The sequence below is a fragment of the Phalacrocorax carbo genome, chromosome 18, assembly GCF_963921805.1.
Source record: "Phalacrocorax carbo chromosome 18, bPhaCar2.1, whole genome shotgun sequence".
Classification (NCBI taxonomy): Eukaryota; Metazoa; Chordata; class Aves; order Suliformes; family Phalacrocoracidae; genus Phalacrocorax; species Phalacrocorax carbo.
In genome coordinates this window covers 7,615,483-7,629,298 of record NC_087530.1, presented here as the reverse complement: position 1 = coordinate 7,629,298, position 13,816 = coordinate 7,615,483, and the positions used below count along the sequence as shown (strand labels likewise).

Genomic DNA, 13,816 nt, shown 5'->3' with positions numbered 1-13,816 from the left:
GGGGTTGCAGTTCAGGTCCAGCTGTAGCCCCTGCGCATACAGAGGTGTACTTTCAGCTGTGGCCAGCTAAAGTTAGTGGAAAAACGTGCAGGCTGAGGACCTATTTGTACAGGTAAATTGACAAGATGAGCTGCAGGAAGGAGCACAAATGGGCTGTAGGAGTTGAAGGACAGGAGGTAGATAGCTCGCTCGGTCTTGTGCCAATACCCCAGCATAGCAACAAAAAGTTTGGTGCCTTCTTCAGGAACTGATTGATTTAAAAAAAAAAAAAAATGCTTTTAATCATTCTGTTTGCACGGAAAGTCAAGTGGAGGTCCTGAAAATTAGTAATCAAAAAACCTCCTTTGTTGTTGAAAGAGTTTTAGCCCATGAATTGGATTTTTCCTGTTAGCCATCCAAGTAAATTCTTTGCTATAATTTTTCTTTATTAACCTAAATTTTTAAAATAGGTTTGGTTTGAGCAATAAGTGACTTTTTTAATGCTTAAGTTGGACACTGAAACTGGGCAGCTGGTCTCTCCTCCCCTCTCGGCCTGGTTCACCTCTCTGAAATGCAGGCATGAGCCCAGAGCAAATGTTACCACCTCTTTTTCGCCTGAGGTGTGTTCCACATGTCTAGAGTTTCCAAAATCTCTGCGGTGAGGTTCTTGCATGGTTACCTGTCACTCTGATATCAGCACATGTTCGTACGTTCATTATTACGTCATCCAAAAAGCCTGGCAAGCTGGACAGTATTAACATCTATTTAATTTTTTAAAGAATGGGCAAAACAAAGTACTGAAAACACAGGGGAAAGGGTTTGAAAGGTGCCAAGGCCCATAACTTCTACTGAAAGAAAAGAAACAAACCTAAAGATGGTTTGTTTCTAAGAATGTCCCTAAGTGACTTGTCCATCATCATTCAAAAAGCTTGTCAAGAATTGAACCAAGGTCTCCTAAGCACAAGAGTGTCTTTCTTCCTTCGGGGAAATGTTCATTCATAAATCATATCAAAGCCCAAACCTTATTTTCATTAGAAATTATAAGGAAAAAATAATGCAACTATTGCTTTTGAGTCTGAAAACATTGTGATCGCCAAAGCTGCTTGACTTTCTTAAATAGGAGGTGCCTTGATTTGGAAATCTTGGCCACAGATAATTAGAGGCAGTGGTAGATTTCATGCTCTTTGGCATTAGGCAGTTGGGTCTGTGTAGTCTGCACTCTGCCAGAGCCCCACGGGCAGGGGAAGAGATCATATACCAATGTAAAAGGAACAAAGCAGATGGTCAAGAGGGTGGAGGGGCTGTTGGTTAACTTCAGTGATGTTTGGCTGAAGGGGCTTCAGGGGCCTTTTGCTCGTGTTCGGGTGGAACAGGCTGCCCTGGAGCGCTGTGCTCCCACAGCTGGAGGGATAGTTATATCTAAAAATGCCATCAAATCTTTATCCGAAGAGGATGTGACACAGAGCTGTGAAGTCTCCCAGGGAGAGAGAGCAAACCTCCCTTTTGGGTGACAAAGGAGCAGAACTACAGCAGGTCCGTCAGTCCCGTACCCGGCTGAGGATGGCATCACCCTTCTTTGCAGGGATGGAAGCTGTCACAGTCCCAGGCCTAGACTGAGCAGAAGGCAAGGGCTCCTCCGTAGCTGAGTGCATTAAAGCTAGTGAGCAGGCATGCCGGGAGCTCAGGGTTTGCCAGGCTCCCTTTAGGGTGACTCCCGCCGCTCTAGGAACCAGCGCTGGGGCTGAGCCAGCCTGCTTGCCTTCACGCCCACCTGTGGAGGGGCTCACGTCTGCTCTCTCCACCAAGAATGCTCTCAGAGGCAGAAGCTGCCAACATAAGCTACACTTGTTTATTTTATTCTCCTTCTTTTTTTCCAGTGAATGCCTTCTCTCACCCTCAGCCCTACTTCACCACCACCACCTTTTTTTGTTGTTGTTTAAATTGTTTGACTTGCAAGCTCCATCCCCGGGGAGACTCCTGGGCAGAGATTCACCTGGCCGGAGCCAACTGGCAAATAGAGTCTTTCGCAGACAAGACAGGAGGGCTGGTTGGTTTGAGCAGCTTCACCTTCAGCCAACAGGAAAATAAAATCCTATTTTTGGAGAAGGATTCTGTTGGCGTGATGACCTGCCAGGATTCCTCAGAGCAGCAGCTGCCAGACTGCCTCCCTTACTCCATCAGGGAAAGTGTTTTAAACTGAATCAGATGTTGTATACATACAACACACCCACCCACATGTGCACACCTGAAAAGGCCTTGGGGAAGCAAAGGACACGGTGCGTCTCACCGGTCTCTGCTTCCCTGAGGACAGCTGCTTCCAGGGACAAGAGACAAGAATAGGTGGCGTCTGCGCAGACCAGCAGCAGCCCTTTGGCTGGCAACAGCAAGAAAGGGCAGGCAGCTCTGTTTGTTTTAAGCAGAGGAAGAAAGGAAGGGGAGGTGGAGGGGGACGTAATCTCCTGAGGCAGGAGGAGTTGGTTCCAGTGTCCTGTCTAGGTCTGGTTGTTCTCAGCAGGAGTCTCCTGGCGTATGAAAGGATGCCCTTTGCAGGGAGCGTGGATGAAAAGGAATTAAGGCACCATTGTATGATATCAAAGATAGAGATTTAGTTACGGGTTCAGCTTTGGACTTCTCAGTGTTACCGGGGAGAACTTAGTTTGCATCTCTCTGTCTCAGTTCCCTCTTTAATAGTGGTTCCTCACCTTCACCAAGTGCAGTGAGGACAAACTGTGCAACCACTGTAAAGCTCTGCTTGGGGTGGGGACAGGAGAGCACAGAAGCACCTGGATCTTGCTTAGTGCAAAGCATCTGCTTGTATGCTTTTTCTCTAACTCCTCTTCAAGCTTCATCTTGCTTCTTTCATTGAACTTCTCCTTCGGACAATGTGAAATCCATTCAGCTGGACTTTTTTTCCCCCACGTCCTTTCTATATTTCCCAGCTAAGACGTAGAGCCAAAAGTTTTGTCATACCTGACTTCAGCCACCGTGGAGGAGCACCCCGCTGGCTCTTGGCCAACAGAAGTTGTTAGCTGAGCATTTTCCTCCTAACTCTGCTGTTGTTTGCCATACCTTCCTGGTCCTGGTCCTTCTCTGCATGTCCATTCCCTCCCACAGAGCGGGCAGGATGCATGGCTTGATATTTTTCACTAGGGTGTTTTGCTTTGTGATCCCAATTCTTGAACATAATTTTCAGGGACCAGTCTTCCTGGAAAAACAGCTGTACCCTGAAAAACAGTGGGGTTTCTGTACCAAAAAACCTCTGCACTCCCTTTGGGAAGGTCAGGGGACTCTGAATGTGCTGGTCTTTTTAATCTCTTTCACAAGCCTTCTGTAATGGGCTGCCAGTTGCGACCTGCCTGTCTGCCAGCACCATAAAATGAGCTTCCTGCCCCATGTGTCCTCCCTCGGTTTGGGCTCCTCAGGCTGCTGAAGCCGTGCACGGGAGAGGAGAGGTAGTGCTGCTTACAGCAATGAAACAAATGGGATAACAAAGCCTGCTTGTAATTCCTAGGCTGCTTGTTTCAGTTGAATGGTGCTCGTTTTTTTTCCTGGGGAACATCTCTCTCCTTTAAGCTCAGGCAGGAGGGGAGAGGCACTGAAAAAATAGCTTTTACAGACATGTGAGCTCTAGTAAATTAGGACGCTGTGGTCACTGGAACTGTTATTGTGGTCTAAACTGCTACTGCATACCCCATGGAAAGAAAGTGCTTTCTTTTTCATTAGGGGCTTAGAAGATTGGTTGTTTCCTGCTGTGCACAGGACTGTGTTGGGACAGCTCTCACAACCTGGTCTGGGTCTTCGGAGACCGTATGGGTGCTGAAATACCCTCCTCCACGCCACAGCCACCAGCCTTTGTTTCATTTAACGTGCAAAAGACTACTAATACTTGTGTTGCTAAGCTCAAATATTGGGCTAGGATGCCTGGGGTTAGTTGAATTGAAGCTGTTCTTTCCATTTGTCTTCTCCTCTGGGTTTGTTTTACAGCTCGTGCCAAAAAGTACCAGAGGATCACCTGTCACCCCAGAGATCTGTGAGCCTAGGCTGGGAGGGGTGCTCATGCCAGCAGAGCAGATGGCGTGTTAAGGACGATCAGGTGTTGGCAAGGACGGGGCTTCTCTGCTGAGTGTGTCTTGGGCCTGGCTGTTGTAGCAGTGATGCCAGTCCACACTGTTCTGGGCTTTCTTTGTTTCCTGCCACTTTGACTTTTTTCCATCCGCTCTCGAGGATGGGCAGAAACCCTAGCTCTGTGGGGCTGAGACACACTGTGCTGTGAAGAGGTTTTATTGTCAAATCTCTTACCGGATAGCTTGGCCAAGTGACCTCAGGTACTCAGCGCTCTGCCTTCAAAACCGGAATACTCTGCTTTTTTAAATACTTGGAGATCTACTGTTGGAAAGCCTGTGTAAAAGTTAGATCATTATTAACTCTATTACCAAATGCCTCAGATCTCCTATGACTTTATGATTAAGCAGCGAGGTTAGTATGGGAAACTGAGGCATAAAAAGAGATTAGTGGGAAACACATGAATTTAAGTAGTTCCTTATCTGGGCACTTCTATTCTGGCAGAGGAGTGCATTGTTTATATCACATCGAAAGAGATTTAAACCGAATTTAGGAAGTGCTCTCAGTCTGGAGCAATCATTCTTCTAGATGATACTGTGCTGCTGTAGTTATATTGATCTAATTGTACTATTCAAAGTAGTAAAACCTTCCCACACTGGCAAGGCCTTAGGAGCCCCAGGGCCAGGCTGCTCAGTGGCATCCACGGGTCACCCTGTGCCCAGCTCTGCCCTCTGAGAAAGGAAGGATCCATCTGGGGGACTGCTGAAGGTTGTGACTGAAGTCTGCAGCAGTGTAAGTACAGCGTCAGCCTATGCACACTCACATTTCCCTTGGCAAGTTGTACGACTGTAAACAGCAAAATATTCCAAGGCAGTCTTTTTTTTTTTTTTTTTTTGCCTGAGCAATGAGTTTTCCCTACACATCTCTGTTGTGATCTTATTGATTCAGCATGTAGCAGAGTTATTTTGCCCCTTTTTTTCATTAAAGAAAATTGTAGCCTCCCCGCCTTCTTGTTATATTTGACGTCTTTGTCTCTAGATGGCAGAAGGCTGTTTCCAGCAGTGGCTTACCACAGCTTCTTGGCATGTGCACAGGATTGAGGGATGTAGTGCCCAGCTGGAAAAAGTCAGACAACTTTCCCATTCACAGTGATGCCCATAAAACAGAAGTATTGAATCCACGCAAGCAAGCGATAGCTTGTGTCCGGTCAGGAGTGCATACTAAATACTGTAGGGAATTGGTACAGAAGAGCTGAAATGCTGGCTCTGAAGCCAGGGGCAAAATTTTGGTTGTCTTGAACAGGTCTCCCATCTCTCACCTTAGGTTTGACCAAATATCTTTTTACCTGGTTGTGTTGACCAGGAGTTGTAAACCCTCAAAGGTGAAGGGCGGACTTGGATCCCATCTTTGACTGCAGACCTTCCCAGTATATTTTTCCTGTTCTGTCTGCTGTGATAATTTCAATTTTCAGTGTTGCTGATGGGTTTCCAGATAGCATGTTGCTGTTGGCTGTCACATTTCGCTTCCCTCAGGTTAGCTTTTCCAAGGTAACCAGTGTTTGTAGTATACAGAGGAGCAGGCAGGAAGAGGGAGCATCCTTCTGGCTCACCAAAGACCATCCCCTCCCTGTCTGCTCCATCTGTGTCATTTAAGGTCTTAGCTAGCCCAGAACATGGTTAGGTTGTCCTTTGTATCTCACAGTCTGGTGGAGCCAGAGAAGGGTGTAAGGCAGTTTTACTGTGACTTCTAGTCTGAGTCAAAAGTAACGCACCCACTAGCAGTCGCAGCTTGTTGATGTGTCTCTGGAGCACATCTGGTGTAGCATCATCTCAGCAATACTGCTTAGTCTCCAAGATTGCTCCATCATAAACAGAAGAGGGAGCAGGGGTGATTGGAGCTTTGCTTTGCAAGTTCCCACTCTGAACTGAAGCACAAAGGTAGATATCTGCTCTGCCTAGGAAGCCTTTTATATGCAAATATATTCCTTAGTTTTCCATCCTGATGCCCGCAGTCAGAATGGTGTGGAGAATAAAGCAGAGTTTTAGCCCTGTCTGAACTAACCAAGTCTAGGAGTCAGAGCCTAGGTTTAGGCTCTGCATATGTTCTGTCTGTGGGGAGCTCTTCTAGCAGATGACTATTGCCCTTTCAGCTCAGAGTCAAAGGAGGTGGATGCTGTGTCATATTCTATCTCACTCCATCTTAAGGGGCATGCAAGAAAAAGAAGTGGAGAGTCGCAGCGCTCTTACCTCAGTGTCACAGTCTCCCAAAGCTCCTTCCACTGCAGCTGAAGTTTGGAGTAGCCCTGAAGCTGCTGCTGTTTGAGCTGGTCCCTGATAACTCTTGGCAGCCTGCTCCCTGCCAGTCCTTTGCTGAATGAAGCTCAAGCTCAGGTGAAAATTGAGTCCAGTCCATCTTAAACTCAACTGCTTCCTCCTTGAAAATGTCAGTGTAGTAATTGAGAGGGTTTATGAACCACAGAGGTTGTGGCACCCCTCTGCTGAGCTCTTTCTGAGGGAGACAGAGCACGCCAGGACAGGGAAGAGCAAGCTGCTGTATGATTTGTTTGTTATAGGGAACTGGGGGGGCTTAGGGGAGCACAGAGTCTGCCTAAGAGTGCGAGAGAGAACGTGTCACGCCACCATGTCCTGGCTATGGCTCAGTACCTCCACTCCCTTTTCTATAATTGTTTGAAGTCTTCCAAATTTGTATCAGATATAATGAGATGATGAAGTCGTCTTTTGTGGTGACTTTTTCATGTAGTAAACATGGTCTTTCACAGCTCTGGGGTGTGGACCGTAATGAGCTTGGAACCATTTGTTCCTCTGGCAAGCTGAAAGGTCGTGAATGCATTGGAGTGAATTCACTAGGCATCTTTTGATCAGCTCCATTAAGCATCTGCATGGGTTCCAACAGGCATTACGCTATTCAGCTGTCCTGTGAGAAGGGGGTACTGTCAAAATGACTGTGGTAGTAGGCAGGATGAAATAATTCAGATTGACGATCCATTTTTGAGGATAGTCGTTGCAGTGAAGTTTATGAATTCTTCTAGAACGTAAGGAATTTGGGATTGACTTTTAAGGAGGTATTGGCTTTTAAGGAAGTATCCTATCAGTAGGAGATTTCTTCCTGAAAGAGGATGGAAAGCACTGTATCTTTAAATACAGAGTCTGATCTTTAAATACAGAGTCTGATCTTCCAAATGTGGGATTATCATTTCACGTGTAAACTACACAACATAATCTTCAGGACTGCATATTCCTTGTTGGACATCCTGGAGTACTTGGGTAAACCAAAAGAAGGACAGGAGCACTGATTTCTGCCCCTTCTCTCTGCTATGCACGCTCACGTTGTCTTTCTACATGGTGCTGCAAAAGCCTTGCCTGCCGTATGAAGCGTGCCCAGGGCTGATGACTGGTGCTAAGAAAAGGCTCAGCTGATTGAGGGCTGGACATAGCCTGTAAGACAAGTTGTGGACACATTACGTCCAAAAGCCTCAGCAATGGGTGCTTTTCACAGCATGGCCAAGGAAAAAGCCTTTCTGTCTCCTCACTGATTCTTCCTCTCAAGGCTCCCATTAGTTAATGGACAGCTTGTGGCTGAGCCTTGTAAACGGTACTTCTGGTTACCCTTCATTGGCCCCAGGAGAGAGCAGTGAATCAGAGCTCTTGGCCTCGCAGAGCTTCTCAATGAGCGGATGTGCTGGTGGAGCCGGAATGGTTTGGATGAGGAGAAGCAGGCTGGTTGGCCCACACTATTTGTGACCTGCCGTCTACCAAAGTGCTGCACTGAGAGCGGGGGGAGCAGTTTTCAAGCTGACTGCCTTTACACAAGGGTATGTCAATAACTAATATTCATGTTTGTCTCCTCTCCTCAGGGTTTTCCTGGTGATTTTGGGGAACGAGGACCACCAGGCATCGATGGGAACCCAGTAAGTTGATAGCTTTTTCCCTTCTTTCTTTCTGTTGCAGTAGACACACACTGTACAGCATCATGCTAGTTAGAGCTGAAAGAAGCTTTTCAGTTTTGTGGCAGCTGCTGGCATTTTGTTGCTGTCCCTTCTGAAAAACAAATGTACGCCCCTGTGCTGCTCAAGCATGCTGCAAATTCCTGTGCCGGAATCAACACCCTGTAACTGCCAGGTCATCTTGTTGCCATTTGCTTTCTGTTTCCATCTATTGCTTCTCTTGCACCTTGGTCTTGATAGATGCTTTCTCATCCTGAGAATATGGCTGGAAGAAAAATCAGGAGAGAAAAAGTAGGGATGTTGCTTCTGATGAGCAGGCAGCAGCTGGAGCGTGTTGTCCTCACCACAGGGCCTGACGCAAAGCCTGTGACAGCCACAGGAGTCACCTTGTTAACTAGCGTGCTCTGGATGAAGCTTTGTATGAACACAGCAGGGAGACATGGGCCCACGGGCAGAGGGACATATCATCGTAAGGCACTGCAGATGGCTACCCGCGTGCAGTGAATCCTCAGAGGAGTAGGCCATGTACTCAGTTGTGTAGGGGTCTAAGGTACATAAAGAGGCATGTTCCTCTCCTTTTCACCCCATTTCATTTTCTGATGCAGGTTAGCAAGCTGGTACCACTTGGTTTGCATCTCACTAGCCTGTAGACGTAGGCTTCTCAAGTACTCCAAGCTCAGAACCTTTCCTCATCTGAAATGAATGTTAATACAGGTGCAGGAAGTGCCAGATTCCCCGCTCTGGTGTCTGGGAGCACCGAGGGATGGACGCCATAGCCCAGGCTTCTGCTGCCCTGCCCTATGCCTCAGCCGGCCCCGGCACTGCAGTGTGAGAAGTCTCCAGGCTCCTGAATTCTTGGCCTCTCCCGGTCTTCATCTGACCCCTGCTGGCTTTCTAAGAATGGGATGTGTCTCCTGGGAATAGGGTCAGGATGGTCCCAGAGACCATTTAAGCAGCTGGGTGCTGATAAGGTTTATTTTGCTCTGCTCTTATAGCACTTAATACCAAACAGTTCGGTATGTGCTGTGTTTTCCACTCCTCACAAAACATACCCTTGTGGATTATAGAAGTTCTCAGATGTATTAATTCTAAATTATTTTCTGAATTACTTTGTCAGTTCTCCCTCAATCAGCGTGTGAGCAGTACTGATTCATCTTTGAAATTCCTGCTGTCTTGGTTATTCACACATAATCACAGTGCTGCTCTTGGTGTTTGATGGAGTGATTTGTGTGAAATAACGCTTTCCACATGTGTCTTCAAGTTCCCATTCATGATATATGCAGCATAAAAGTTATCATCACAAGCAACTCTAACCAGTAAGCCAAGCTCAGCTACACTCCAGCCTTTGTGGGAATTCAGCAGAAGAGTCACAAATGCAGTGAACTGAGAGAGTTAGATTCCCAAGGAATACTTCTGCAGGACTTTTCCCATCCTTCAGTCAACCTAATCTGTGGGTCAGAGTGGAATCAGTAGCCCCAAAGTAGAAGACTTTCTAGAATGTGTTTCCAGCCAGCCCACCAGGAAAAGCAGGAAACCTGGAGGTCAGAAAGACTCTTTTTTCCCAACTAAATTGTTTTGTTTTCTTTTAAATTTGCAAGTTGTCTAAGACCCATTCAGAAGATATGCTCGGTGTTAGCTGAATGCCAGTTCCCAGATCATCGGAGAGAAGCAAATGTCCCTTCCGTTAATTCATCCAGAAGGATTGCTCTTCTTTCATCTTATCAACGGCTTTTAAATATTAATGTGCCTTGGAGATTGTAGAATGAAAACAGACTCTGTCGGCTGAATTAAAGGGAGGTTGAGAGGGTCACAAGTGGAGTCACAGATCCAGAAAAGTGCCAGAAAGTCTGTTTGTGGAACACACAAATATGCCGAGTTTGCTAGGTGGACTATGAAGCTAGACTGTAGGCAGGCGGGCAGGCTGCCGTGGGTCCTGAACTGCCCACCCTCTGTTTGATGCACTGAGCACTTACGCTGCGGCCGCCTCTGCCATTGCATGGGGAAGGCTGAAGCCGACAGTCTCTGATCTTCTTTCCATCCCCTCCAGACAGAGCAAAGACTTTTCTAACCGCAGGGGCATTTTTCCCTCCTACCAACTTGCTGAGAACTGTTGAGCCATCACATTCCAGATCCCCCTTCCCGGAGCACTTTAGCCACTCCAATTAGTCTCTCAATCACAGGAATTAGATATGGGAAAGGACTTTTGATTCATCTCCTTCTCTCTTGTCCCAGTGCCCAGTTCATGCACTGAAAAAAAGATAAAGCCCTATTTCCCTCACAGGTGAGGGACCATCCTGTCATTGCTGATAGCCAGAAAAAGCACCTGTAAATCCCTCATTTCCCAGTCCAGGGAATGGCTCAAATTAGCAACTAGTCCTGTCCACCTCTCCCAGGAGAATCCACCCCCTCCTCTTCCAAGAGGAAATCCTCTTGTGTTAGATGTGAGGTCATGCGTTTCGACATTTACTTTTTGTCTCGTGAATACCAGCGTGACATAATTCAGAAATCTAGGCAGTCCCTCCTACAACTGGTGGGACCAAGAGCCAACCGCCCACCCACTCGTCATCGCAGCCACCCCCAGAGCCTGCAGAGCTTATTGGGAAACGCAGGCCACCGTGCGGCTCCTGTGCTAAGCATTCCTGGAGATACTCCTTCTTCTTGCTGAGCCTAGTAATGCCAAGCCTCAACTAAAAGCTTGAAGCTGACCTTATTACAGTAGCTCTGAGGACGCAGAAATCCCACCTGTGAGGAACAGTCACTCCACAGATGTCCCAATTATGCCGGAAAGGAACCGGCCATAAAAAAGCAATTTTAGGCTGGTTGAGATTATGAAATGCATTTTGTCTGTGCTTGGCCAATAGTCCTTTACTCCAATTCCCATAAAATAAACACACGTAACCCTTTACCCAAGGAGGCTGAGCGTGTTTAGTCACGTTGCGTCCCCTTCTCTTTCATTCTTTCACTAGGCAAATCTTTCCATAAAAAGGGGAGCTTTATTGCACTGAAGGGGACCCCACCAGATGTGCACCATAAACTGAGCTGGTCTGTCAAAGAAAGTAGCCAGCATGATCCAGGGCAGGGATAGGGTTGTCTGAGCCAACGGGAAGTTTAGTATTTCCAATACACTTGTTTTGAGAGGCCCTGTTGGAGGCAGAGGTGTGTAAAAGCAGGTCCTTGCCCTGGCAAGCAACCCACTATCAATGCAGCAAGGGAGTGGGTGATCCACCGAGGGCGACACGGGGACAAGCTGAGCATCACACAGGGGTTGCTAAAGTACTTAGGTGCCTAGATAGGTGATTTGGGTGGGTCTGGCACAGCTTCATTGCTGCACTTCGCCTGCAAATGCCATCAGACACCTGCTGGCACTCCTGGCACCTGCGTGTTTTTGGAAAGCTGGCACGGAGGGAGTTTGTGATGAAGGTGAGAATTCAAACCAGCCCCACAAACCCAGACAGCAGACTGTCCCTTAAAATGGCATGCTCTGAGGTGCTCTTGAAAAGCCTAAGAGGAGCTGGCACTTTCCAAAATTCCCTGCCTGGGAGCAGTAAGAGATGGCAAATGGGCACAGACTGAAATCTCTGCAGTCCAACTCCTGCTCTCTGTGGCGTGATTAAAAGTGACTCATCCTCCAAGCAAGTGCTGGGTTCCCTGCAGAGAGCCCCAGGGACAGAGGTGCTGAGCCACCTCCCTGCAGATAAGCTGCAGCCCCAAGGTTAGGGGCTTTTTCTGAAAATGAAGGAAATGGCTAGTTGATGGTCTGGGAAGGAGCCCAGATGGATGAGGCAGAGTGCAGAGGATGCTTCTGGTTCCCCACCTTAAACCAGCCCTCAGACACAGGAGGAGCAGCCTTGGAGCACCCCGTGTGCCAAACACGCTCACAGGGTCCATCAGCACCAGAAGCTAGCATACCCTCTCCACAAATTATCCAGTTTCATTTCCATCCAAGTCCTTCTTTTCTTATGAGTTTTATTGTTCCTTAACCACTCCCAGAAAACCCACCTTTCCCAATACAGGGCAGCGGCTTTCTTCTCCTTCCACCTTAGCTTTGCTGCCCCACGCCCTTCTCCCTGCCCTGGTCCCTCTCCCTGCCCTGGTCCCTCTCCCCGCCCATGCCTTTATCTCACCTGGAGCAGGCTCCCACCCGCTCCCCTGCCCGCACAGTGAAATGCTTCTTTTATCCAGCCTGCTCCTGGGAGGGCAAGCCAGCCCTGCAAATAACTGCCGAACAACAAGCAGCCCTGTGTCTGGAGAGGCTGTGCTCACAAGTACGCTCGCTAAGATGGAAGCTCTCGATCAGTTTGGCTGGGGAAGGGGCTGTGGTGGGGAAGGAAGGGGGGAGGAACAGTCTTTTCCCTTCCCTCAAGTTTCTGAAACACTGAGCTGCCTTTCAGACTCTGTTTGTCTACAAAGTGTCCGTAACCATGTCGGTTTGTCTTTCCTTTTAGGGAGAATTGGGAGCCCCGGGTCCTCCTGGAGTCCTTGGACTCATTGTAAGTACAAAAACAAATGGAGATCTGGCTTCTCGGGGCTTTAACCCTTTCAGCTGCGTAACTACGCACAGATTTTCTTCTTCCTGTGGCAGGGCAGCGAACAGGACGGCTGTTTGTATGGAGGAGGCGTGACGTCTGGGAGTGGGGAGGTTGCCTGGTAGACTGCGAGGTGGAGGAGGGCAAACCCTTTCTAAGCAAAAAGGAACAGATTAAAGGTCTGCTGTTAGTGCCCTTATTCCTAGATAACTCACCCTTTTGGTAACATTTACCTGGGTATTTCTTCAAAGATGCAATATCCATTCCACACCAGGATCTGTCACCTTTTTAAAAGCAAGCCCCTGTAAGCAGTAACCTAAGGACAAATAGTTCTTGCTCACTTGAGAGGATGTGGGCAGGAACCATCTGTCCTCTGGGTATACAGGAATTTTACGTGCACTCTCACCATCCCATCACTAATCCAGGTAATTATGTACACAGCCAAATTCCACCCGTCATTACACTCTTCCCCAGCAGGATAAAAATGGCTGTAAGGCTGGGTGGCAACTCATCCTCTGGCAGCTGTGCTGGGGCTTAGTGAATGCCCAGCTGAACATATTATGGTTTATTTTTAGGTCTCAGTACCTGTTTTAAGTTATTTTCTTCCATGCACAAAAAGTGGTAGGGTCTGTTAATACTACAGCATTCTTTCAAATTATTGCTCCCTTGGCTATGATAATCCATGAAAACTTGGTTAAAAACCTTCCCCTTTTGCCTTTTCATAGCTTAAATTATAGAAGTGTGTGTGTCAGCTGAGATCAAGGCCTCAATTAACCCAGACATTGCACCAAACCCAGGAATCTTAGACTCCACGGGGGAAAAGCAGAGAATATGGTGGAACAAGCGTACCCGACTCACAGATGGGGGATGGGGGCAAAAGTGGATCAAGGCTTTGGAGAGTTTTTCATGGAGCCAGGAATTAGGTCTGTGTTTCCCCTTATTAGTGGAGATGAAAGTATCTACTTTAGCCGTAGCAGCAGAAAGGATGTGCTCCTGGCAAAGAGCTATTTAAAAGAATACGATTGAAGGTATTGTCCAAATCGGATCATATTTCTCCTAGCTTTTGGAAAGAATTATCTTAACCTGGTTGCTGTTATCTCACAGATACTTGTTTGTTGGAGGGTGAAAGGTCAGGCACTGTAAATGTGGCTAAGATCCTTCCAGAGACGATGGAGTCAGGAGGCTGTCTGTCCTCGCCTCCCAGCTGGCCCTGCCAGTGCCATGCTGTTAGGTGCTTGGGATAGATCGCAGGGGCCGGGAAGGACGGGTTTTGCCTGGAGGTGAT

At 47.6% G+C, this 13,816-nt stretch overlaps 1 protein-coding gene across 5 annotated transcripts in view; it reads left to right on the top strand.

Moving 5' to 3' along the window:
* The window catches only part of COL27A1 (collagen type XXVII alpha 1 chain), a 214,560-nt gene that overhangs the window by 110,701 nt on the left and 90,043 nt on the right, over positions 1-13,816 (top strand). For all 5 annotated transcript variants that reach the window (XM_064468776.1, XM_064468778.1, XM_064468777.1 and 2 more), the window contains 2 exons: positions 7,916-7,969; positions 12,451-12,495. In XM_064468776.1, the coding sequence (XP_064324846.1) occupies positions 7,916-7,969; positions 12,451-12,495 (99 nt within the window). The remainder of the gene's footprint in view (positions 1-7,915; positions 7,970-12,450; positions 12,496-13,816) is intronic.